General features: G+C 43.3%; 1 protein-coding gene across 1 annotated transcript; it reads right to left on the bottom strand.

The window, feature by feature from the left end:
- Window positions 1-1,023: 1,023 nt before the first annotated feature.
- On the bottom strand, window positions 1,024-24,830 carry LOC133929752 (protein NRT1/ PTR FAMILY 2.3-like). The gene is made up of 4 exons (XM_062376534.1): window positions 24,618-24,830; window positions 24,322-24,539; window positions 23,660-24,216; window positions 1,024-1,987 (listed from the first exon to the last, which is right to left on the bottom strand). The coding sequence occupies exons 1-4, from the start codon at window positions 24,745-24,747 to the stop codon at window positions 1,177-1,179; spliced, it is 1,716 nt and encodes a 571-aa protein (XP_062232518.1). The 5' UTR covers window positions 24,748-24,830; the 3' UTR covers window positions 1,024-1,176.
- Between the last annotated feature and the right edge of the window lie 3 nt (window positions 24,831-24,833).

The raw sequence follows: 24,833 nt of genomic DNA, 5'->3' as shown, positions 1-24,833 counted from the left end.
TGTTTTCATCAGTATTTATTTCTTTGCGGCCATGTTTTCACCAGTATTTGTGCACGTATAACACAAGTATCTGCACGGAAAATGATGGAACAGAAGCAATGTTGTCTTTCCGCTAGTTAGGACAATTCACTCATGGGGCCTCCCCTTCTGTGGATCATATGGTATCTTCTTATTATGGGAATATACCACTTTTATTTTAAAAATCCAATTAAAGATATAAGCACGGTGACCAATCGACTGGAATAGTGCATTTTAGTTTGCTTGGCCTATCTATCATCGCATTCATACAGTCCTTGATAGTAGAAAGAGCATGGCAAATTGGTGTCGAAAGCAGGATTGAAACCAAATTTTTGTCCTTTTTTTCCGAAAAACATATGAATCGCAGAACTCCAGTAGGAAGACCAAGGAAACTGATAAATGTTGGCGCAATATTGAGCTGGAGCAACAGCTCGGAATCATTCTTGTTGTGCAACATTGTTACTGATTGCTGAATGTAACTTGCCATGTACATGCCTTCCATCAGCGAATGCACTCTAGTTTGGTTTGATCATGTCCGAGAACCTTGTAACTAGCCTGTTGGCCAGGGCCTTTGAGAAAATATCGCTGAAACTACGTACAAGGCTTATAGGATTGTACTTTTAACATTTTTTGGCTTCCTTTTCCTTGGGCAGCACGACTAGGAGTTCCACTCCAACAAAACTAGGAGATGATAAGACCTGAAAGGCTCGCATAATGTCAGGTTTGATGATCGACCAAACAGTTCTATAGAACAAACCTGTAAATCCATCTGGTCCCAAGTCCCAACGCCTTGTCTGAAGCATGCACGTCTCGAATCATTTTCCAGACTTACTCCTCTGAGAAAGGTTTTTCAAGGTCAGCGAGAACAACCATTGGAAGCTCTAGTGTAGCAAAGTTAAGTGTAATCTCAGTTTAGCTTGGCCCAGGATACTTGATAATTAGATGGTGAACCTGGGTTCCACTTTGTGTGCTGTTCAGGCTATAGACATGCAAGAGAAGCAGGGAACAGATCAACGCGTTTGTCCCATAATATCTTATTGCCCAGCTCGACTTCTTCAGACGAAACATTTGTTCAGGAGACCGTACAGCATAGAACTACAAGTAACTGGCCAGATTGCAGCCGGTGTTTACTGCTGGTACGGATCTTGACATCTTCAGCTACTTGCCGATGTTCTGGTACTTGTAGAACCTCGCACATAACAGGTAGTACCCGAAGTTGACGGCCACCAGCACAGCGAGCAGCCAGTAGAAGTTCTCCATCCTGGAGGCGTTCATGTTGTCCGGCAGCCACGCCGTAGTGTGCCGGACGATGCCGACGAGGGCCGTGCTCAGGTAGAACCCGAGTGCGATGATCATTGAGACCATGCCCGTCGCGGTGTTCTTGAGCGACGGCGGGAACTCCTGGTAGTACAGCGTCACCTGCCCGGGGAAGTGGAGTGCTTCGCCGGCGCCAGACAGTGCAAACGGCAGGACCAGCCACATTACCGACAGGGGCGACACCCACCCCGGGTTGCCCTCCTCGCCGTGCTCGTGCACGGTGGCCAGCCGCCGGCGCTCGATGGCGGCGGACGCAGCCATGCTGACGACGGTGAGCACGTGGCCCGCGCCGATGCGCTGCAGCGGCGTAAGGTTGTGCCCGGTGAGTCGCTGCCAGAGCGGGAGGAGAACACGGTCGAGGAGGCCAAGAGAGATGACCCCGGCGATTAGGCAGCCAACGATCATAGAGCCCGCCGGCACGGTGAACCGGCCGACGGTGCGGTCCATGGCGAGAGCCTGCAGGATGGTGAAGTTGATCTGCACCCCGATGGCAACACTGAGGAAGATGGCCGCGCTCCAGAGCGGCAGGATGCGGAGCACCGTCTTGAAGTCTTCCACCTGCTGCACCGTGCAGATGAGCCACGGCCGGGCCACCGACCCGTCCGCCGTGATGATGTCGCCGTCGGTGATCAGTGCAGCGCGGTTCAGGAAGCTACAATTGTTGGTGATGTCGTCGCCAGTGTTATTACTGATAAAAAGGGATTAAAGTATCGATAATGCAAAATAGCAATCATGGTTGAGTACATTGCAGATTCTTCTGTGTTATCTTTGAAACTAGATGCTAATATTTGTCGTAGGTTGTCGTGGTTCGTGATAGGTGGAAATCTTTTCATGGTCCGAAATGCTCCTGGTTGCAAGTCTTGCTTCAGTCTGAAATGCTGTAACCTACTTTTTTGTTGTTTCAAAGAGTACACAGCCCGCAAACAAACAAGTCACTGAGGACATGCATGATGAGTCGGTGAAGCACATGCAAAAGTTAAGAACATGTTGGATGACTCCGTAAGGCATGCAGTGGTTGAGGATGCGCCGAAAGACTTGGCAGCAACAGCTGGTACTGTGTTTGAGGATGTGCCGAAAGACTTAGCAGCACCAACCGGTACTGTGACAGTTACGCTAACAATATTTTCCTTAGTCTCCCGGGCCTTTGCCTTTTTTTCCACCAAAACAGGCGCTACTCCCGGTGGCCAAAGCAGCCCAAGCCCAACACAGTAACATGCAATGGCCCAAGCCCAATGCTGTAAGTCATCAACGCCCAACAGTGGATGGATAATGTCCAATAGGCCCCTATTTACCCAAATATGCAATGACATCCCGGTGGCCCAACACCCAAACAAGCGCACGAGATAGAGGGTGATGGCACCGAGCCCGATGGCAGCACGAGCATAGCATGGAGGGACGGCGCGAGCGCGAAAGGGTGCTATCATGGCGATGCAAGCACATGCACAGCTTGAATGGGACACTACAACAGATTTGGTCATCCGTGTTGTATCATCAGTGCCAGCTAAGCCACAAATAGCACTAATGAAGTATCAGTGCCGGTTCATAACATCCCGCCCTCGATCAATGATTCAGTCGGGTTGAACCGACACTAATACTTAGTATCAGCTCCTTCTCTTGGCACAAACTGTCACTGATACTTTAGTGCTGGCTAGTAACCATGAACCATCACTGATACTTTTTATTAGTGTTGGTTCGTGTTACTGGCCGGCACTAATAAATCTACATTATAAAAGAGGCGCTTTCTTTCCCCCAAACTCGAACAGAATAGAGAGGAGCTCTATTCTGCTCGGCTCCCGCCATTTGTGGCCAACCTTGTGTTTGGAGACTTCAAAATTGAGCTCTAATTGAGTAAAAATTATAATTTTCTCATTGTATGGAGACTTTAAGGCTGACAGTGGCCTAGGTTTCATTCATGGCGTGGAGATTTTTTTGAGGGCTATCGCGGCATACAGAAAGCCAAAAAACAAGCATGATGATTACTATATATGTTGTCCATGCATTGATTACAAGATTGAGAAGCAGTTCTTAGGCATAGAGCAAATCCATGCACACTTGCTTCGCAGGGGTTTCAAGCCTGACTATATATGCTGGACCGAGCAAGGTGAACATGAGGAGCTTGTGCATGAAGAGCAGCCCACAGTCGAAGGCATCCAATCTTTTTTGATAGCCGTATCATGTAAGACCATATGAAGGATATGCTTCTCACCCCTCATGTTTAATCTCAAATTCATCAGTGTTAATCCCACTTAGAATCCACCTGACTTCCCTTGAGCAAGAATCTAGAACCATTTATATTTGGGCCTAGGATCAAATTTTCTTAATTTTGCCTGAGATAACTCTTTCTTCATAGTATCTTGGAGGCATATAAAGGCAAACTGATAAGTCCCCATGTAATCTTTCAAACATGAACTTATCCCCTTCTTATATATATACCTCTACAATTCCAAAAGCAACCCTTCTATTGGGTTTTTTCCTTGCTTCCCTCACAGGTCTCTGTGATATGGGAATGTTTTCCTTTATAGCATCTATTCTCAGTGCTCTTCTCTTTTTAATACTAAGAGGAGTAATTTTCACATGTTTCTTGGAGGAGCTATTCTTCTTGGAAGAACTCAACTGTATATCTATCTAAAAGTTCCAGTTATCTTTAACACTCAAAGGTTTAGGGGATGAGATCTGTTCAAGCATGAGCCTAGAATCCTTAGGGATGAGGAGAGGTTGAGATTTGACCATCAAGGCACATCTAGCATGTTCTAGATTTTTAATCATATTAACTTCCTCATAATCATTAGAGTTAAGTGACACCCCATATCATGAGCTTTGGATATAATAACATCAGATGGAAGAACAACAAACGAATGATTACTATGTTGTTGATAGGTAGAGTCAAAATTACCTTCCAGGTTCCATTTCTTAGCCCTTTGAACATCAATCTCTTGAACAGTAGATACCACCAGGTGAGCACACTTCTCAGTGGCTTTTGTAGGGTCTTGAGCAGGAGCATTGGGGTGAAGATCTTCAGAAAAAACTTCCTCTCGAGGTTTGTGAATGAGATCTACAGAGAACACATGTATCTCTCCCAATTCATGATTGACTGGTGCCAAGGTAATGTCAGTCACATCAACTTGTCGATGATATTCAAGTATAGAGCACCTATTCAACCCCGGAACATGGACTTCCTCTAATTTTTGATATCCCAATTTCATCCTATCAGACTTTAGCTCATCAGATAGTAAGTCATCTTCATCATTAGAAATTCCAATGTCTCTCTGAGCATCGATTTTTTAAATGTCCTTAACCATGGAGGCACCATCTAAGCTCTTAGGCAGGGGGATGAGCTCTTGAGGCATCATCATGGGTTCAATAAATTGCTACTATTCTTGAGGGACTTGCATCCAGAGGACAACGAATTGCCTAAAAATATGTAACACGCCAAGCAGATTGTTTGTCCGTTGGGGCTCAAAGTAGAGAAAATACATGCATGTCAAAACACAAATTATAAGTTTAATATAAACCACTATAAAAATTATAGATCTAATATAACCCCTAATTATAGATAAAAAAGGAAAAAATAATATCAGTGCTGATTCTATGAAGAAACCAACATTAATAGTCCTAGAATCAGTGCCAATTGTGTCTACAGCCAGCATTGATGCTCTTATCAGTGCCGTAGCACCGGATGTAGACTAAACCTGGCACTGATGCTCTATCCTATATATCTTAGCTTTTAGCCATAGCATCCTCCATTCATCTCCTGAAGCCACGGCTAGTGCCCCTCGCATCTCCATGATGGCTCCTCCACCCTATCGACGCCACCGTTGCGCCTCTCGGACTCTGCCACCCTCATCGCCAAGCGTAATTCCGCCCTGAGCACCTCCTCCCTAGTAGACTCCTTGTCTCCAAGCCTAACACCACCCTAAGCACTTCCTCCCCAGCGTCCCGAGCCTGAGACCAGCATCGTCGTCCCCGAGCTCCAGTTCGATGACCTCGTCCCCGGTGTCCTCCTTCTCGACGACCTTCTCCACGAGGACTCCTCCCTGTGCCCTCATCCCTAAGCCTGATGCCACTCCGAGCACCTCCTCCCTGGTGGCCTCCTTGTCCCCAAGCCCACCGTCCTGAGCACCTCCTTCTCGGTGCCTGAGCCTATGCCTGGCGTCATCATCCCCGAGCTCCACTCCAATGACCTTGTCCTCGGTGGCCTCCTCCCTAGCGACCTTTTCCCCAGTGACCACTCACCACAACTCCAGTAAGAACCCCACCACCCTTCTTTCTTCCCTTGAATCAGTAGCCAAGGGTGGATGGATGGAAGATTTTTCTATGCCCTGCCTTCGTGCTTAGGAAAAGAATGATGAAACGATTACCAATTTGTACTTGTCCAAAACTCTTGTTGCCTTTATACAAGTAAGCTAAGTTATATATTAAGGTAATTGTATTAGGGCTAGGACGGATTGAGTTCTTGTTCTTTTTCAGAAGAGTTTGGATAGATTGTATGTATGATGACTAATCGATCAATGTCCAAATTATAAGTACAACAGAACAATGTTAATCAGTTGTGAATATTAGTTGGTGATGTTGTGGCCACCTTTCTAGTTGCTACTGGTGATCACGAGACAACAAAACAATGTTAATCAATTGTAAATTTGTGATAGCTTCAGGTACAATATGCATGATCCTATTTAGTTTCTTAAGACTATTTGCATAACAGATGACTGCTAATTTTCATGCTTTTACTCAATTTTTTTACCATATGATAAATAAAATAGAGAAACAACCAGATTTTGAAACATAAGTTGTCATGTCTTTGAACATAAAATGCAGGCCGAGCGCAATAGATGGTGTAGAATGTGAATAATAACAAAAAAAACAAATCATGATGTGTTTATGTGTAAGGTTTCATTGATTTATCAGTGAAACTGAAATGTTACTTCTATTGTTTAGTTCTGTTAGCACATATGCCTTACTCTTTGTAGATGCTACGTGGATCTACACTACTACAAAGCCATTTATGCTGACCCATCATTGCCAGTACCTAATGGGCTAACAGTGATGGGGCATCACTGCCGATTCATAATTCACGTGAGACAAATCAGCCAATGTGGCTTATAAACCGGTAATAAAAAGGGGCTTCACTACCAGTCGATGGATTGAGCCGGTAGTGATTCCCTGCTGTAGTTTGGGCATCAATCGATAGTAATAGCAGGACATCACTACCAGCTTGTGGTATGCACCGACAGTGATGTCTACAATATTAAACAGTGGCCCTCCACTTCCCCAAGTCCGAGCACTATAGAGAGGAGCTCTGTTCTTGCTTGATGGCGGCCATTTTTGATCACCTATTTCTTGGGGGCTTCAAAAATTTTAGGATTTCTCATGCCCTTGTGCTTGAGGGCTTCGTTGGGGGCTTCAAAAATTTTAGGATTTCTCATGCCCTTGTGCTTGAGGGCTTCGTCTAATCCATTGCTAGTTGGATTTTGTTGTCTAAATTGCTCTAGATTTTGAAATAATGGAGATAAACCTATGTCCATGATGTTTTAAGACAATATAGATGCAATTATTCCTCATTTAGGATATGAAAGCTTCAATTAGTAGCTTATGGTGGAAATGTTCTTTATTATTGATTTAGATTGTCTATAGGCATGAGCATATTTATTTTTGATTTTTTAATGAATTAGAACAATTCGCCATGAAATTAAGGTATGTAGCAAACCCCAATTATATATATTTTTTCAATTAATTAGCAAGCTCCAATATAGAAAATTTAGGTATGAGCATATTTATTTTTCATTTTTAACTAATTAGAAAAATCAACCATGATATTAATGTATGAAGCAAGCTCCAATTATAATTTTTAATTTTAATCAATTATCAAGCTCCAATATAGAAAATTTAGGTATGCGCATATTTATTTTTGATATTTAAGGAAGTAGAAATTTTGGCCATGATATTTAGGTATGTAGCAAGCTCTAATTATTGTTTTATATTTTAATTAATTAGCATGCTCCAATATGGAAACTTTAGGTATGATCCTATTTATTTATTATTTTTTATGAATTAAAAAATTTAGCCATGATATTTAGGTATGTAGCAAGATCCATTTTTTATTTTTTATATTTTATTTAATTAGCAAGCTGCAATATAAAAACTTCAGTTATGAGCATATATATTTTTATTTTTACTTATGTAGTCCCACATAAGGGTTGAATAATAATGAAAATTTCTAGGGATGGCACTAACAAACACTAATAGAAAGTGGATGCGAAAGCATACAAAAGGTGCCTCCTCCAATCTAGATCAATTATTGATAGGAGATGGTGAGGTAATTTATTTTTAGGTGATTGCAAAATCTTTTATATATTTTGAATATGGATTTACAATAATGTTATAATTGTAGATTGATAGAAGATGGATATACGATGCGAGCCGTGTGAGCACAGAGTACAAGAACAACATGGAATATTTCCTAATGGCAACCGTGGCGCACAAGTCAAATATATAGTCTCAATACATTTATTGTCCATGCATCAATTGCAAGAACAAAAAGCAATTTTCTACCACCCAGCAGTTACATTTCCACTTCATGCCAATGGGCTTTAGGCCTGGCTATACCCATTGGAGCAAGCAAGGTGAAGCTGAGATCATACAGGAAGAGCAACACATTGCCAAAGAAAACAAAAACTTGTGCACTGATATGCCAACTAATGAATACATCTATATACCGTCTGTCGGAGATACGTTGGTCAATGATGATCTATAGTAGATGTTGGCCGCCGCCAACGACTATCTAGAGCAAATGTTGCACGATGGGGAAGGGGATTGCACCAATGAAATAGAGTTTCAAAAGTTCCAACATATGGTAGAGGACTCTAAAACACTATTATTCCCAGGTTACAAGAAGGAGCACACAAGGTTGCATACTATGTTTTCACTGCTACAATTGAAAGCAAACAATAGGTGGTCAGATACGAGCTTCACAGAGTTGTTACTGTTCTTGCAGAAATTGCTTCCAAAGGGGAATGTGCTGTCAGTTTACAAGTACTAGGCCAAGCAGGTTGTGTGCCCATTGAGATTAGAACTATAGAAAATACATGCATATCCAAATGATTGCATGTTGTATTGCGAAGAGCATGCAGTCTTGGAAGCAATGTCTCATCTATGGTGCAGCACAGTACAAGCGCGACGGTGATGATATCGATGGTGAAGGAAAGAAGAATAGGCCTCCCATCACGATGGTGTGGTATTTTCCTGTAGCTCCCCGTTCGAAGCGTTTATTCGTAAACAAAAAGCATGCCGAATTGATGCGATGGCACACCGAGGAGAGCAAGAATGATAGAATGCTAAGACACCCTGTCAATTCTACGCAGTGGAGCAACATCGATAGGAAATCCAAGAAGCCCTTTCCAGAATATGTGAGGAGTAAAAGATTTAGGTTGAGTACGGATGGGATTAATCCATTCGGCAACATGAGCAATAGTCATAGTACTTGGCCAGTGACTCTATGTATCTATAACCTTCCTCCTTAGTTGTGTATGAAGCAGAAGTACCTTATGATGCCGGTTTTGATACAAGGGCTGAGGCAACCTAGCAATGGTATTGAGGTCTACCTGAAACCATTAATGGAAAATCGTGCAACACTATAGAACGATGTTGTGTAGGTATGGGATGAATACATATGAGAGAACTTCACCCTATGCGCAATGCTATTCGTAACAATCCAAGATTGACCAGCCCTTGAAAACCTATCAGGCCAGACTATCAAAGGCTAGTTTGCATGCGTGTATTGCTTGGATGAAATAGAGAGCTTGTGGCTGAAGAACTGCCAAAAAAAAGGTGTACCTATGTCATCGTAAAATTCTTTGCAAGGATCACCCATACCACAGCAATAGGAGAGCTTTTGATGGAAAAGTTGAGACTTGACCACCTCCTAAGCATCGTACTGGGAGGCAGGTATATGAGATGGTAAAGGGACTTAGGGTTATCCTTAGAGGAGGATGCGGGAGTATACCGGTTTTAAAATCTAATCTTAGAGATCCTATGTTGAAAAAGAAATATGGTTTTTATGACTTAGCTTATTAGCCAGATTTGGTGGTTCAAGATGCAATCAATGTCATGCACATTGAGAAGAACATATGTGATAGCTTGATTGGTACATTACTAGACATACATGGCAAAACAAAGGATACACTCCAAGTATCTAAGGACCTAAAACATTTGAAACTTAGACAAGGTCTAAAGAAAATGAAGAAGGCGACAGTATGAGCAAGGTGGAGAAAATTGCAATATGTGAGTGCTTGCATGGAATTAAAGTTCTATCTGGTTACTCCGCCAACATAAAGAGACTAATAAACATGAAAGATTTGAAATGAACTGGCATGAAGTCTTATGATTGTCATGTGTTGATCACATAGATGCTTTCAATTGTAATTAGAGGTATTCTATCGCTAAAGGTCTGAAACCCAATTGTCGGAGGGTTAACTCCTGTCGCAGGGATCCTGAGGGACCCCCTTTTAGAGATTCGGTCGGGGGGATGATTCTGAATATGTTTGCTGGAGAAATAAATGGAAATGAATGGGATGGCTGGTGGGGTGGAATGATCTAGTGCGGAATGAAGTAAATGCACTGGGGGTTTAGACAGGTTCAGGCCGCACGGAGGCGTAACACCCTACTCCTGTGTGGATGCTATAAATGTCCTGAGAATGTCTCTTAGGAATGTGCTAGTTACAAGAATGTTTGTCTATCTTAGAGCCTGGGGCTCCTTGTTTTTCAGTTTGTGTGCATCTGTTGGCTTTGGGTGCTCTTGGGCTTCTCGATCTTCTCTACTTCCTTAACTTCTTCAACCGTGCAGAGCTTGCCGAGTTCTTTCAGCCTGAGCGCTTCTTTTTGCTTGTTGAGAGATTATCTTTGTCCGTGCTGCCGGCTGCTTTAAATACCCGCCGGCAGTAGCGTGCCCCGAATGGGAGGGCACGAGTTCCAAGGCATCATAAATGGAAAGGGAGTCATCATAGCCTTTGTGCGAAGTGACGGGGGTTGAAAACGCGCCCCGTGCCCGGTCATCAGTTGTCATGATGGCATTGGCAACGGGCGCCGTGGAGAGGGCCCACCGGGCAGCCGCAGAGCGGCCCGGCGTGCCCGCCCTGTCTTGTTCTCCTGCCACAGCAGCGCAGCAGATGGAACGCCTCGTGCCTTGCGATGCTATCCCGAGGCGCGCCGGATGGCACGAGATGGGACCCGTGCATTTAATGTCCCCACGCCCTTCTGCCAGAATATGGCAGGAACTGACACCGAGCGTGGCGGGAGCAGTTGGAGGTGACAGGCCACGCGCGCTCTTAAATGCGGCCTCGAGCCTTTCACCGGCTGACACCTCATCGCTGGACCCCTGTGGGGGCCACTGACGGAGGGGTTTCCTGGGTCGTCGGGGAACCAAGTGCCCGGGGGGGTCACTGTTCACCTCCCCGAGCACTCTCTCCCGGGCATGCTTGTACGGATCCTCGGGGAACCGAGTGCTCGGGGGCCGCTGCTCGCAGCCCCGAGCACTCCCTCCCGGAACTTCCTTCAGTGGGTCCTCGGGGTACTCGGGTGCCCGGGGGGCTACTGCTCGCAGCCCCGGGCACACCCCTCCTGGTACTTGGTTCTCCTGGTCGTCGGGGGACTCGGGTGCTCGGGGGTCACCGTTTACCTCCCCGAGCACTTTCTTCCTGATCACTTAGTCTTCGCAGATCATCGGGGAACCCGGGTACTCGGGGACCACTGACTGTGGCCCCGAGCGCCCTCTCCCGGGAATTGGTCTTTTTTACCTTGCGGAGGCCACCCCGCGGGATGGCACCACATGGCGGATTGCTGGCCTGGCCTTGGGATTCGGGGACCCCTGGTTCCTGATTCACCGACACCAATCATAAAGCTACGTTCCTTCTTCAACATGATATCGTAGAAGGAATCGATCCGACCAAGCTAGATAAGATGTAGGAAGATGTGGTCGAGACTCTTCCCCAACTTGAGGCGTGTTTCCCTCCATCATTTTTTATGTCATGGTGCATCTCATTGTTCACATTGTGAGAAAGATATGGATTCTTGGCCTCGTATTTCTGCATCATATGTACCCTTACGAGAGGTTCATCGGAGTTCAATCTATTAGCGAGTCAAAGTCGAGCATCAAAGACCAGCAGGACTACTACAACCTTTGAAAATATCTAAATGGAAGTGGGAAGAAATTAGCATGGATTTCATAGTGGGTCTACCTCGAACCCAGTCAGGATATGATTCTATATGGTTTGTAGTTGATCGGCTGACAAAAGTAGCTCATTTCATTCCAGTCAAGGAAACCTATAAAGGTTTGAAGCTAGCTGAATTGTATATGTCCATAATTGTGTGTTTGCATGGGGTACCTAAGATAATTGTATCCGATCATGGCAGTCAATTTACCTCACAGTTCTGGCAACATCTACATGAGTCTATGGACACAAGGTTGAATTTCAACTCAACATATCACCTGTAGACAGACGGACAAACAGAAAAGGTAAATCAAATCCTTAAAGATATGTTGAGAGCATGTGCTTTGAAGAATGGTAATAGTTAGGACAAGAATCTGACATATGCGAAATTCTCGTGCAACAACAGTTATCAAGCTAGTCTCAAGATGTCCCTATTTGAAGCTTTGTACGAAAGAAAGGGCAGAACCCCGTTGTTCTAGAACCAGACCGGGGAAAGCCCAGTTTTTGGTCTACAAGTTCTAAGAGAAGCAGAAAGAAAAGTGCAAGAGATCAGAGATAATATGAAAATAGCACAATCAAGACAAAAGAGTTACGCAGATAATCGATGCCGAGAACTGACCTTTGAAGTAGGAGACTTCGTGTATCTCAAAATATCGCCGATCAGAGGTTTACGCAGATTCAAGGTCAAAGTCAAGCTTTCACCTCGGTTTATTGGTCCGTACAAGATATTGGGAAGACGAGGAGAAATAGCTTACCAGCTTGAGTTACCACCTCAACTCTCGGGAGTACATGATGTTTTCCATGTGTCATAGTTAAAGAAGTGCTTAAGAGTTCCCGAAGAACAATTCCCATTAGAAGAACTGGATGTGCGAGAAGATCTCTCATATTCTAAATATCTAGTGAAGACTCTCATATTCTAAATATCCAGTCAAGATTCTCGACACGTTAGAACGGGTCACCAGAAATAGGTGAGTCTGTATGTGCAAGGTGCAGTGGAAGCATCACTCAGAAGAAGAAGCAACCTAGGAAAGAGAAGATGATCTAAAGACCGAGTTTCCCCATCTCTTCTCCAATCCTTCCGAATCTCGAGGGCGAGATTCAGTCTAAGGGGGTAGGTTTGTAACACCCTAAATTTCAAACTTTTGAAATAATTTAAAATTTTGCTAGAATTTAAATAGGAGATGCAATTTTCTTCTATAGAGAGAAATTAATTTCTAAATTTAATTTGGCCATATGTTATATTTGTGTTGATGCATTCATGCTGTCCTAGTTGCAATAGGTTTTTATGCGTGAAAAAAGTTTGTAAAAGTTCGCTAGAAGTCGCTCGTTTAAAACCCCTTTTGAAAATTTATTGGAAACCTAAAAAGAACAAGCTTTTCTAAATGGAAACTAGCTCTTGGGCCAAAACCTCTCTCCCTGGCCCAACCCCTCTCCCCTCCCTTCTTTTGCTTGTGCCTCCATTTTTCTCCCTCGCGCCGGCCCACTAGCGCCGAGCTGGCCTACGCTGCTGGCCGAGCCACCGCCTCCTGCCTCTCTCTCCACCAGGTGGGCCCGGCCTGAGCCGAGCGGCTGAGCCGCTCGCACCCGAGCTGGCTCCCTCTCTTCCGCCTCCCACCGCTGGATGAACCGCCCCCAAAATCACACACCCTCTTCAAAATCCCGCCTCTCTGAGCCTTTACTCACTAATTAAACCACACCATCGCAATCCCCTCCCTTCCTTTCCCACTTCCCAGCCGTTTCCCCCTTCCATTGCCCTCATTATTTTGGAAACCAAAGCTTTAATTGGAAATCATGGCGCCGACCGAATCCCTTCCAATCTGCCCTTTCCTCTCCCTCTCTCGGGTATTTAAGCCCCTCATCCTGTCCTTTGCGTCGTTCCCCACCCGAAACACCCATTTTTTCTTTGTTTTGCACATGGATTTGAGCTCGCCACCATCTCTGCCATTGTCGACAGTAAAAGCTTGTCGCCGCCCAAAATTCTCCATGATCGGACCTTCTATGACCTTGGTTTTCCTCCCTTCGGCTTTGCAGGACCTCAAGCTTGATTTCCCAACGCTTTTCGCAGCCTCATCCGCAGTCGGACGCTGTCCCCGCCATGACCGAAGGCCGCCGCCCGTTGTTCCCCGTTGCCAGCCATCTCCGGAGCCCCTCCACCGCCGCTGATCCCACAGTGATGACCCCCGTCCCCTCCTCTCTCTTTCGCGCCTAATCCCGACAAGATTGAAGCCCGGAGGCACCTTTCGCGTTGCGCCGGTGAGCTCCTGGTCGCCCACCGCCGTCGGCCGCCGGCTCTCTCGTCCTGCACCGCCCGTCGCCACCTGTGTTTGATCTCGGCCACCTGATTCAAATCCGACAGCTCAGATTAGACCAGGCATAACCCTTTGAGCCCCGATACACTTGGACCATGGACCGGCCATAAGGCCGTGGTCCACGGGTCCCGTGAACCTTTTCCATTAATTTTCCTTCAGAGAAATAATTCAGCAAATGTTTATGACATCATAAATCCACTTTTTCAGTATAAAAACAATTCGCTTTATTCTGGAATTCAACTAAAATTTGCAGATTAGTCCCTGGATCTTTAAAAGCTCAATACGTTTTGCTCGTAGCTCTGATTTGAGAGATTTTCGCGCTCAAATGTTCATAGAGACATGTAGATTTTTTTATAGGTTTTTTTTAGATTCAGTATTGTTTGGTGTACTATCCTTAGAGTTTTATTTTGTGTGCTTTTTCGGTTTGTCGAGTAGGAGTTGTGCTGTCCGGAAATCTCCAAAACCAAGCATTCGAGGATTTTGAGCAACACTCCGTCGAAGGCAAGTGTCCTTGAGCATCTTGCACCTATTTTTAAGATATTTATGTAGATGTTTTACCTTTGATGCATGCTTGTCTAAATATGAAATCCCATGTTAGGGTTTATTAGTTTGGAATAAATATTCCTCATCGCCGTTATTTTATCATGTTATAAAATGGGTAGATATGCTAGTGAAGTCAGGGTAGGGAGAAATGTTAACATTGACTAATGAACTATGCAACAATAATTTTGTAGCAACATGGTATAGGGATCCCAATAGAATGGTTGGTTTGAAGTGGTGCTCAATAGTAGACTTGTGTTTGTTTCTGTGTGGGGTCCAAAGGACCGGTTCCTTGAAAACTGGGTGTTACAGTTCTTTGCTACCTTTTTGCTAAAAATGATAAGAACATATGCTGCTCCTTCTCGTTTTGCTCCCTTTCTGCTAAAAATGATAAGAACAGATGATGTTCCTTCTCTCTCCCTCCTTTTTGCTACTGTTGCTTCTTCTCTCTACTGTCTTTCTACTCATTATAAGAACAGATGCTCTTCTCTACAAGTTTGGGGGCTTTTATTTTCTGTATGGTCGGTTTCCTATTTTCTGGAAGCGAAATCATGTGATTTTCCAAGAGTGAAGAGATTAGGGTTTAGGGTATGTGCTAGACTGAAAATCATGACAAGTGCAAGTGCAAATGTGTTGTATTTTTCTAATTATGTACAATGAATAATAATTATGTAACCACAATATTGTACTCTTTTTTGGCAAATGTGTTGTATTTTTTAATTATGTTGTATGAGTTGTGAACAAACACAAACAGATCATGGCAATGTACTTTTTTTGTTATATGTGATTAGAATGTACTCATTTGTAATATTGTATGTGTATGTATTCTATCTATCGACTCCCTTCCAGTTATCTCACTCTTTTGACATCCTCTCTCCCACCCTGGTCGGCTCTCTCTCTCTCTCTCTCTCTCTCTCCGCAGCTCTCTATCTGTAGAACACTCAATTACTTGTCATCATCATATGCAGAACTCTCAGGATGGATGGCACCACCAACCGCTCATCACCATCATATGTAGAACACTCAAGAAGGTGGCTCCTCCGATCTAGTCTAGGTGCCGAAAGGAGATGTGCCGCCGTCAAACATTGAAGAAGGTAGCCCATGCAACTACCACAACCTGGACTAAACAGACGCCAGTGGAGGCGATGAGGTAATTCATAAGTAGATGAATGCGTCTATTATACATATGATTTTATAGGTTCTTAATACTTTTTTCACTTATGTGTAGATGACTGATGCTCTAGAGGGTCACGACAATGATCAATCGAGGGAGCAGCATTGTGTCCGAGGTCCCTCGAAGATGCCTGGGGGATGATTTGTCATCACGGAAGTCTCACCATCTGGGGAGCCAACTGCACCAGAGAAAGTTCTAGGGTCATACAAGTCAGTTTGTTGGCTAGCTGTTAAGGATCACGTGCCCATCAGCTACAAATTGTGGATTGGTGAATGAGGTAATCTGCACATGGTTCCTGATTCAATCAAAAACGACATCTTGTGGCCCATCATGTTAGGGAAGTTTGAGTTCCCTAAAGAGACCTATATGAAAGTAGTTAAGCATAAGGCGCTAATGATCATGGGACCTTAATTTAAGAATTGGAATGGCACACTGAACAGAACCTATGTGTAGAAAGGTACAGTACCAAATTTCAACAAATGGTCACAACTGCAAGATCATTGGGAAGCCTTTGCGGAGTACAAGTTGTCGAAAGAAGCATAGAATTTGAGTGAGGTGAACAAAGAAAACTCGAAGAAGAACCTTTACCCCCACCAAGTCAGCAGTCGTAGGTATGTGAGGAAAGAACGGCAGTGGCAACAAGAGCTAGATGAACTGCAAGAGAGAGAGGTTTCACACCTGAGATGGAGGGCTGGAGTGAACGACTGACGCACTTTGTTCATGAGAGGGGTGCTTCTTACTCGGCTCATAGAAGCTTATGCATTACAACCTCCAAAGACCAGGAAGTGACGTAAACTCTTGCAAAAAGCTTGTGGACGCCCACATGCAGTCTGCACAAGGTTCTTTCAAGCAAGATAAGGATAGGGACGAGCTCACCTTGGCCTTGGGAAACAAGGATCACAGTGGCCGCACACAAGGCGTTTGTGTGATGGGTTGGAAATATGGATTCCTAGGCACCGTCGACAGTTACAAGAGTCAAAAGAGGTCGATTCCAAGTAGAGAAAGTAGTAAAACAAGAGCAAGAACAAGCTAGGATGATGAACATGTTTTAACTTGTGCTACAATGTGAGAGGAAACATACACAAGTAAAAATAATATAAGCAATACAGGAAGCAATTACACTTGAACGGGCAGCCATTGGGAGAGAACAAGAACAACCAACAATGTGTCCTAATGTTTTGTGCTCTAGCCCTAGTGGTTGTCGGAGTAGATGTGCATCCACAGATGTTCCAGGAGCTGACTCCATCACTTATCCCATGGACCATATCATAGTATGGACACCGTGTGAACTACACGTTGGTGCTAAGAACACTACTATCAAGGTGGCTTCCAACGTGGCCTATCCCCGTGATACCCATGAACTTTTGCACGGATGTCCGATACCGAAGGGCTACACCATGGTTGAAGTAGACAAGGTAGTTGACCATTACCGTCATGTTGAGATGGCCTATCCCGCAGAGGAGGGGGTGGACACTATATGAGAGAACGAGCGCACATTCATTGCGTGAGAGAAGACCTACATAGTGTTTCCACCAGGGACAGCTCCCAAGAACCTTTACTCTCCACGACACCTCAGGCCGCTGTCGCCTCATACATCTTTCTCTCCTTAGCCATCTCCTAGAAGAAGGCTACCTCCTCAGCCATCGCTTCGAAGAAGTCCATCGCTCAAGAAATTAGCACGATCAAGAAGCTAGCCATCATCTTAGAGAACACGATTAGGTTCCTCAATATCCTAGAAGACGACATCATCTAAGAAGTTGGTGCCATCTAAAAAGTTAGCGGACCACAACGATATCTATTCACTTAATGCTGAGCAAACCAAAAAGATAGCATGAAATTTTTCATGAATATAGCCAAAGTTAAACAGACGGGGGTGGCTTCAAGTAACCCACTGACTGACTATGAATGCATCAACAAGAAGCATGCCAAGAGCAAAAACCAAGTCCAATTGTTGAGAATGCTCCAAGCATTGAGGGCTTTCTGGCTACTTCTAGATTAAAAGCAGAGCAACTGGCACGGCTTGTTGTGGAAGCGGAAATCCCAAAGTTGGATATTAGATGGATGTTTGTGTTGGGCAAACCTCTGGTCAAATCAGATATTGAAAATAACCTGACAACTCAAATGTGTTGATTACATCTTTGATACTTTGAGCAGTCCAAGCAGGGTATACCAAGATACAAAGATAAAGATTTGCTCAATGGGAACGGCTCCTTTTGGGTGAAATTCAAGTGTTTGTATGAATTGTCTAGGAAGATGCCTTCAACATGTCCATAATTAGAGCGTGGACTCTATGTGACTAATGCATATAATTCACATTATATGATCTTGTACCTTGAAATTGCATAGCTAACTTCTCTCTCATAGAATGAAGATCCACACATTTAGATAAGAATTAGATAATAAAGTAGGATTCATTGATCACGGGCTTGTCAACGAGGAACTTGTACAGACGAATCCAAACTTCACCGTGAACTACTTATTGAAATGTCTGCTTCACCACCAGCACAAGAAGTTCGTACTCTTACCCTATAGCTTTGAGTACGTGTTTGAGTGCTAGGGCGTTCTACTTTTATGTGCAACTCGATTCTAGTACAAATTTTCTATGGTGACATATTTCTGCTGTTTTCATTAGATCCTCCTTGTCATCCACCCAGACTTGAGCAGGGTTATTGTCTTGGAATCAGAAAAGAGAGCTCAGTCAACTTAGCAATACCTCATCGACGTGTTAAACAAGTAAACTCGATCATTAAATCTTCACGTCGATTACATCTAAGTTTAATTAATATTCATATTCATGTACTGGGCGTACACAAGATACTGCAAAAAGAGTGTTGTCTACTTTCCTTACAGTAAGCAGTATGATATAAAAATTGACTTTCTGATACGCAGGGAATATTCATGTCTTGCATTTCCTACTAAATAAAAAGGTTCAATTCATTCAACTGATGAATCATTTCCTCTTGAAGTGTATGAGGCAGCCACCCGACAATAATCTCTGCGAGTTCTATGTTTTTAATTTCATACACACATTCAGCAGAGATAGAGACGCTTCCATGTTTAATGATGTTGAGGTATAAATTAAATATCGATGCCTTCTTTCCAATTTATCTACATGTTCAAGGACTAATTCTTTCTATTCTTCAAATGCAGCGCTTCAAACACCACACAAGTGTGATACTCCTTGCTGAAATACATGCCATTCAAGAACAGATCGTCAGGTTCTTCATCGAACATTTTATCAACCCAAACGACGAGTTTCCTAAACCGATTGTGCCGTCGCCGCATGAGGGACCTTCAAATGACACCATACCTTCTAGTAGAGAGTATGCGATAAAGAGGAAGGCTACCAGAAACTTTGACAGGGTATATATGTTCAGATGACACCGCATTTCTCAATTCAATGCGCTCCCTCCTTTCGGAGAGGACGTCGATCTAGGTTTTGGAAGACATTGACGAATCTCTCTATGTACATCGCGATCATACTGAAGGGCGAATCATTAAGCTAGATTAAATAGCTTTATTTGCATATTAATGAATGATATAAATTACTATGTATTAAGTCAAATTAAGTAGCTTTATTTGTATATTAATGAAGGACATGAATTACTATGTATTAATGTCAACCTAGATTTCATTGTATGCATGTATTGAGAGGAGAGAGAGATCAGTGAGAGAGTGGATGGGAGGAGAGAGAGGGAGAGGCAAAGCACTGCTAGCTCAAGGCTTTAGCCAGCAGTGATTCCATGGGTATCATTGACGGCTGAAGCCATAAGTCGACACTGATAAGCACCTTCACTGCCAGTGACCCAGGCCAGTAGTGATGATCGGGGACTGTCACTACCCGTTGCCTACTACCAGCTAAAAAACCGACAGTGAAGGGGGTTTACCAGCTAGGAGTGAAAGGGATTTCTATAGTAGTGCTAGCAGGTACCCGACATGTGGTGCCCCCACGTCCTTCCAGCCTATTGCCCTATGATGGCTTCGCCCCGCCCTCCCCGACACCCTCAGGGATGATCAAAATAGTATACCTCTCAACTAGTTGGGTTGGACAATTGATAATTGGAAAACGTGTAGTTGTTAAAGATTCCTCCTCTATTTTGGTTAAACAGAATGATTCCTGACAGAAAGGGTTGTACACAACCTGTTGTGACTACCACTATAGGTGATGGTGGTACAAAGAAGATATTAATTACTTTTTGGATCCTGGGAATTGAAGAAGAATCTATCAATAATGTTGCCTCTGGCATCTAATCACCTGACAGCTATATGGCTGAAAGAAGCAGTGGCAGCGGTTTTGCAAAAGGTAGAGGATCAAGTTGGGTATATTTTCCCTAACTATAGCTATTTAAATTTGAAAACACTTGAGTAGAATGTGAAGGATGTGGCTTCAATGACTACCAGTCTCTCACGGTTACATGCACTTGACACAGTCGGTGACATGAATTTTAGCTTATATTATTATTTCATATATTATAAAATTTTCTATTCATGTTCATGCTATTTGCCTGTGGGATTTTTACTGGAACAACAAGATGCTATTTGATATTAGCTTGGGTTCACTCTTACGCTATGTCATAGAGTGGCTTGGGTACATAATGATTGACCCGAAAGTGAAGAAGGTTCATGAAGGCATATATCGGGCTTATGCGGAGTTTGATTCAAGTATCATCAATTTCTCTGTTTATGGAAAGTCGTTAGATTTGCCCTTTCTTGGTCGAGATAGTGTGCCTATTTATGCACTATGCCATTTGGATGAGATATGGAGTTGATATCGTAGATGTCAACTATGAAGACAATATGATTCCTTATGCACCGTAGAATCATGGATAAGTGCATTTGCAATGTGTTTAATTTTATGATATGAACTATGATAATGTAAATTACGAATGTTGATGAACTCATGATTATGTATGGATATTGATGAACTCATGATTATGTGTGGATGTGGATTAACTATTTATGATGCATGTGTTTATGTATATATCTTTCTATGATGAATGCTTATATATATATATATGAATACAAATTTGAAATCGGATTTTGAATGTTGTATTATTGAATTTGTAATTAATCTGTACCTACAAAAGTATCAATGCCGGCTTGTCCCACTAGCCGGCACTGATACTCAGACAATCAGTGCCGGTTCTTTATTATAGACCGGCACTGATAGTCTAAGACTATCGATGCTGAATAATCAGTGCCGGTACAAAAACTGCTATTGATAGTTTTTTGAGCTAACACTGATTACCTTTTCTGTAGTAGTGGAATGTGCCAGCGTGGTAGAGCGCTGCCACGATGACGTGAGTGCGTCAACATAATTATTTAGCTATGTACAATTGTACCCCTATTGTTAAAATATTGCACCCGCTACTGCCAGTCAGCTCATACGCACATACTTAGCTGATACGCACATACTTAGACTACTTGGGAAAGAATATATCCAAGAATCATTGGCGCAGGCGTATACATGCATTTTCCGCTAAATGCACCCGCATGCAGATTGTAAAGAAATAGAGCATATCGTATAGACTCTACGGATCCTTAATTTGTTGTAGAGGAGGAATGACTTGGTTAGCTCATGAAGTCCACTACTACAGATTCTATTTAGTGCGATGCCCTTTATAGATGAATCTATAGAGCCGTATATATAAAGGATATTACAGATGGCTCCAAACTAGAATCGTCTTAAAAAAGAGCAACGAGCAGTTGCTACAAAACAAGATGCTACAGTACAAACGGTTACAAACTACAACCGTCTGTACTAATAGTACATACGGTTCTAGTCTAGAACCATCTGTACTGTTCCTTTTTTACAGACAGTTCTAATTTGGAATCGTTTGTACTATTAGTGGCAATAGTACAGACGGTTCATGTACTATTAGTGGCAATAGTATAGACGTTTTTAAATTTAGAACTGTCTGTACTAATAGTGTCTCGCTCGTTTTGAGCCTATATCTTATATAGACTATTTTTATATAATGGTCAGCAATAAACGACAAGTGAGACGGTAAGGAAGGTTCACGTGAGGTTAGAGATTGCGGGTTCGACTCCTAGAAAACACACTCGTGGTATTTTGTATGAAAAATTATGTGACTTGTGACCGCAGCTACATAATTATATAGGGGCTGGTGTAGATAGAAAAAATATTTTTTTAACTCTAAAAAACTTAGTACATACGATTCTAATAATCAACCATACAAATGGTTCCAATAACGAGTCACCTATATATATATATAATTAGTATAGACGGTTCAAAAACCGTTTGTACAAATCTGATTTATACGTACTCTTTTCTACACACAGTTAAAAAAATATCCAACACGGAGTTTCTGAACCATCTGTGCATATCATTTTTTACTAATGATCCAACACACTGATGTTTTGGTTATCAAAATAAAACCCACATGATCTTGGAAGCTTGATGATGATATCAGCCAGACTATCAAAGCGATGGATGATATGCTGCTAACTTATCACTTTTTCTCACTTATCTTCTGATCACTGTGGCTAGTATAGCATAATATATTGCCTCCCGATGGCTAATATTTAAGTTGCTGCCTTTGGATATATTCTTGCTAGCTTGCTGCTTACATCTTTGACGATTGGCCTATCAAAGTGGAAGCCCATGTGCAGCTGGTTGTTTGCAGTAAACATATTTATCCGGCGGTTTGGAATAAAGCGAAGGATTGTAATTGTGTGCATGGTCAACTGAGACGACAGAAATTATATGCGATAGCGGATCGTGCCTTTCCAAGAAAATTTCAGGAATATATGCTTGCTGCACATGAAAAAAGTAATGCAAGGCTTGAAAGGGTAAACAGGTTGCACGCCTATAATTATTTGTAATGACCTAGTCATTTATGTATATAATATGTGGCTAGGTTCAACTCCCTAGTTACAATATAAAAAATAGTAGAGTTATAATCCGTAAGACAGAGAGTTACAATCAGATGTAAATAAAAAAATATGAGTTGAAATTGCATTATAGGCAAATGTAACTTTTAAAGAATTTCTTACCTAATGATGTACATCCTAAAGAATATGATTGTAATCATAGTGCAATCTAAAATGTGACTCGTTAGATTTTCGTGTTGTAATTATGTACTTCTAGACGCATGATTGTAACTGATCTATCTAATAGATTGTAACTTACAGTTATTTGAGTTGTAATGAAGAGTCATACAACAATAAACTAAAGTGCATCTAAACTGAAGAGTCATGCAACAATATATATATATATATATCTTTTAGCAATTGGCGACAAGATTCTTCATTATCGTATTGTTACATTTATTGTTTTATTAATCTATGTGTAACAGTCTAAGGCGAGCTTAGACAAAATTGCCAAATGGAGGAACGAGAGACTTTTATTAAGAATTTTTTTTTCAAAGAATCCGTTTCAGAAAATTGGATAGTACCTGTGTCCTGAACTGGACATCTCTGGTTAGGAAAAATGACTTGCACTTACTGACACCGCCTAACCATACTAGCGGTTGCAACTTAACAATAATTAATATGGAAAAGTTCATTTTACTCTGTCAAAATTTTCAATTGTCCGTATATTTTAATCCTGAACTACTGAAATTAGATCACTTCACTCCGTAATGATATTTCTATTTGTATTTTATTTATACAAGTCGTGTTTTAAGCTAAACTCTATGCGACGACACCCTATGTTAGAAGTTATTTTCATAAATGTCATGACTATTTGCATAGGGTTGGAGCACCCGGTCTAACGCTTGAGATATGAAAATGTGCGCTAATAGTAAAAAAATTACAAAACAAATTTTGTGGCATAGGGTAAGATGTTGTCTATTATCAAACAAAATTTCAATTTTAAATGTGAACTTTATAATGAGAAGCAAAAAAAGACGAGCGTCATTGGAGTGTGAAGTGACCTCGTTGTAGTAGTTTGGGAGCAAACTGAACTAGTTTACAGGGTTATCTAGACAATTGAAAATTTTTAGGAGAGTAAAATAGACTTAGTGAAATCTAAATTATCTATCCATTAACTAATCTTGTCAACAGTTTATTATTCTTTAATCATCATGCATGATGACATTATACGTGTAAGCATATTGAAGGCAGAATTTTCTTACCTAAAGCTATCGCTTGGAGCAAGATTAGTGCCGCTAGTCTTGCCGTCGCTGTCACCGCAGCATCGTCCCTGGTAAAACCTCAACTTCCCTGACGTCGCCACGTTGACCTTCCTCTTCCTAGCGGCGGCGACGGCCACCCTCGCGAGCCCCGTAAACGGGCTGCCTCGCACGGCTGGCCGGCGGTAGTAACGTGAACCGAGGAGCAGCGCCGCAAGGCCGACGACGCTTGCGGCGCCGGATATGCCGAACCCCAGCGTCCACGACACCGTGTCCTGGACGTAGACGATGACCGTGGAGCCGAGCACGTTGGAGGCGTAGAAGAAGATGAAAAACCAGTTGAACAGAACGTCGCGGTCGGCCGTGGAGTCGAACTGGTCGGCGCCCATGGTCGCCTGGTTGAACCGCGAGCCCGCGGCGCTCACGCACATCAGGAACACGCCAGCGTACAGCGCCGCTATCTGCCCGGCGGAGGCCGGTTCGCAGGGGCCAGCGCCCAGCGGGCACGGCGCCGGCTGGAGGCCGCGCAGGCTCGCGGTGAGCGTGAACACGACCAAGGCCTGCGTGAACGCATTAGTCGTCGAGCGAGTTAATAAAGGCGTCATGATCGGATCGATTTGAGCTTATGTACGAAGACGAACGTGGTACGTGAAGTAACTACTCACCAGGACGGAGAAAAACATGGAGACCGCGACGATTGGGTAGCAGCCGAAGAAGGCATCGGCGACGATGGCTCCAGCCACCGGGGCCACGCTGAGGCAGCCGGAGACGATGTTGGAGATCTGCGCCGCGTCGACGCTCGGCACGTTGTACTCTTTTATCAGGTAGACCACCAGGTTGCTCAACGCGCCGCTCGTCGCCACACCCAGCCCCATCATCGCCACTGCACCACGACATACACGCATGTAACATGCCTCACGTTCCGAGCTGACACGAGCGAGAGAGAGAGAGAGAGAGAGACCTGCGAGGAAAGGGAAGGTGATCCATCCACCCTTCTTCCTGGCCGGATCGCTCGGCTGCTGATGGGACTCATGATCGACGACGTTGAGCGGAGGGCGATGAAGTGGTTGTTGCGACCCGTTCGCCTCCATTCTGCTGTAACCTTTTCTTGCTGTTTAGTGTTGCAACAATTAATTAACACATTTGGAACCCTAGAAGTCCTAGCATATGGCTGCAG

This window comes from Phragmites australis, chromosome 9, assembly GCF_958298935.1.
Source record: "Phragmites australis chromosome 9, lpPhrAust1.1, whole genome shotgun sequence".
Lineage (NCBI taxonomy): Eukaryota > Viridiplantae > Streptophyta > Magnoliopsida > Poales > Poaceae > Phragmites > Phragmites australis.
The sequence above is the reverse complement of the archived record's forward strand: the minus strand, read 5'-3'. Positions and strand labels throughout refer to the sequence as shown.

Bases quoted from the DNA above. Each gene is read 5' to 3' on its own strand.
- LOC133929752 (XM_062376534.1), bottom strand. From the start codon at position 24,747: ATGGAGGCGAACGGGTCGCAACAACCACTTCATCGCCCTCCGCTCAAC. The intron at 24,540-24,617 runs GTCTCTCTCTCT...GTCGTGGTGCAG, and splicing joins CACCTTCCCTTTCCTCGCAG to TGGCGATGATGGGGCTGGGT. The intron at 1,988-23,659 runs GTAAGAAAATTC...CAACAATTGTAG, and splicing joins GCTCCAAGCGATAGCTTTAG to CTTCCTGAACCGCGCTGCAC.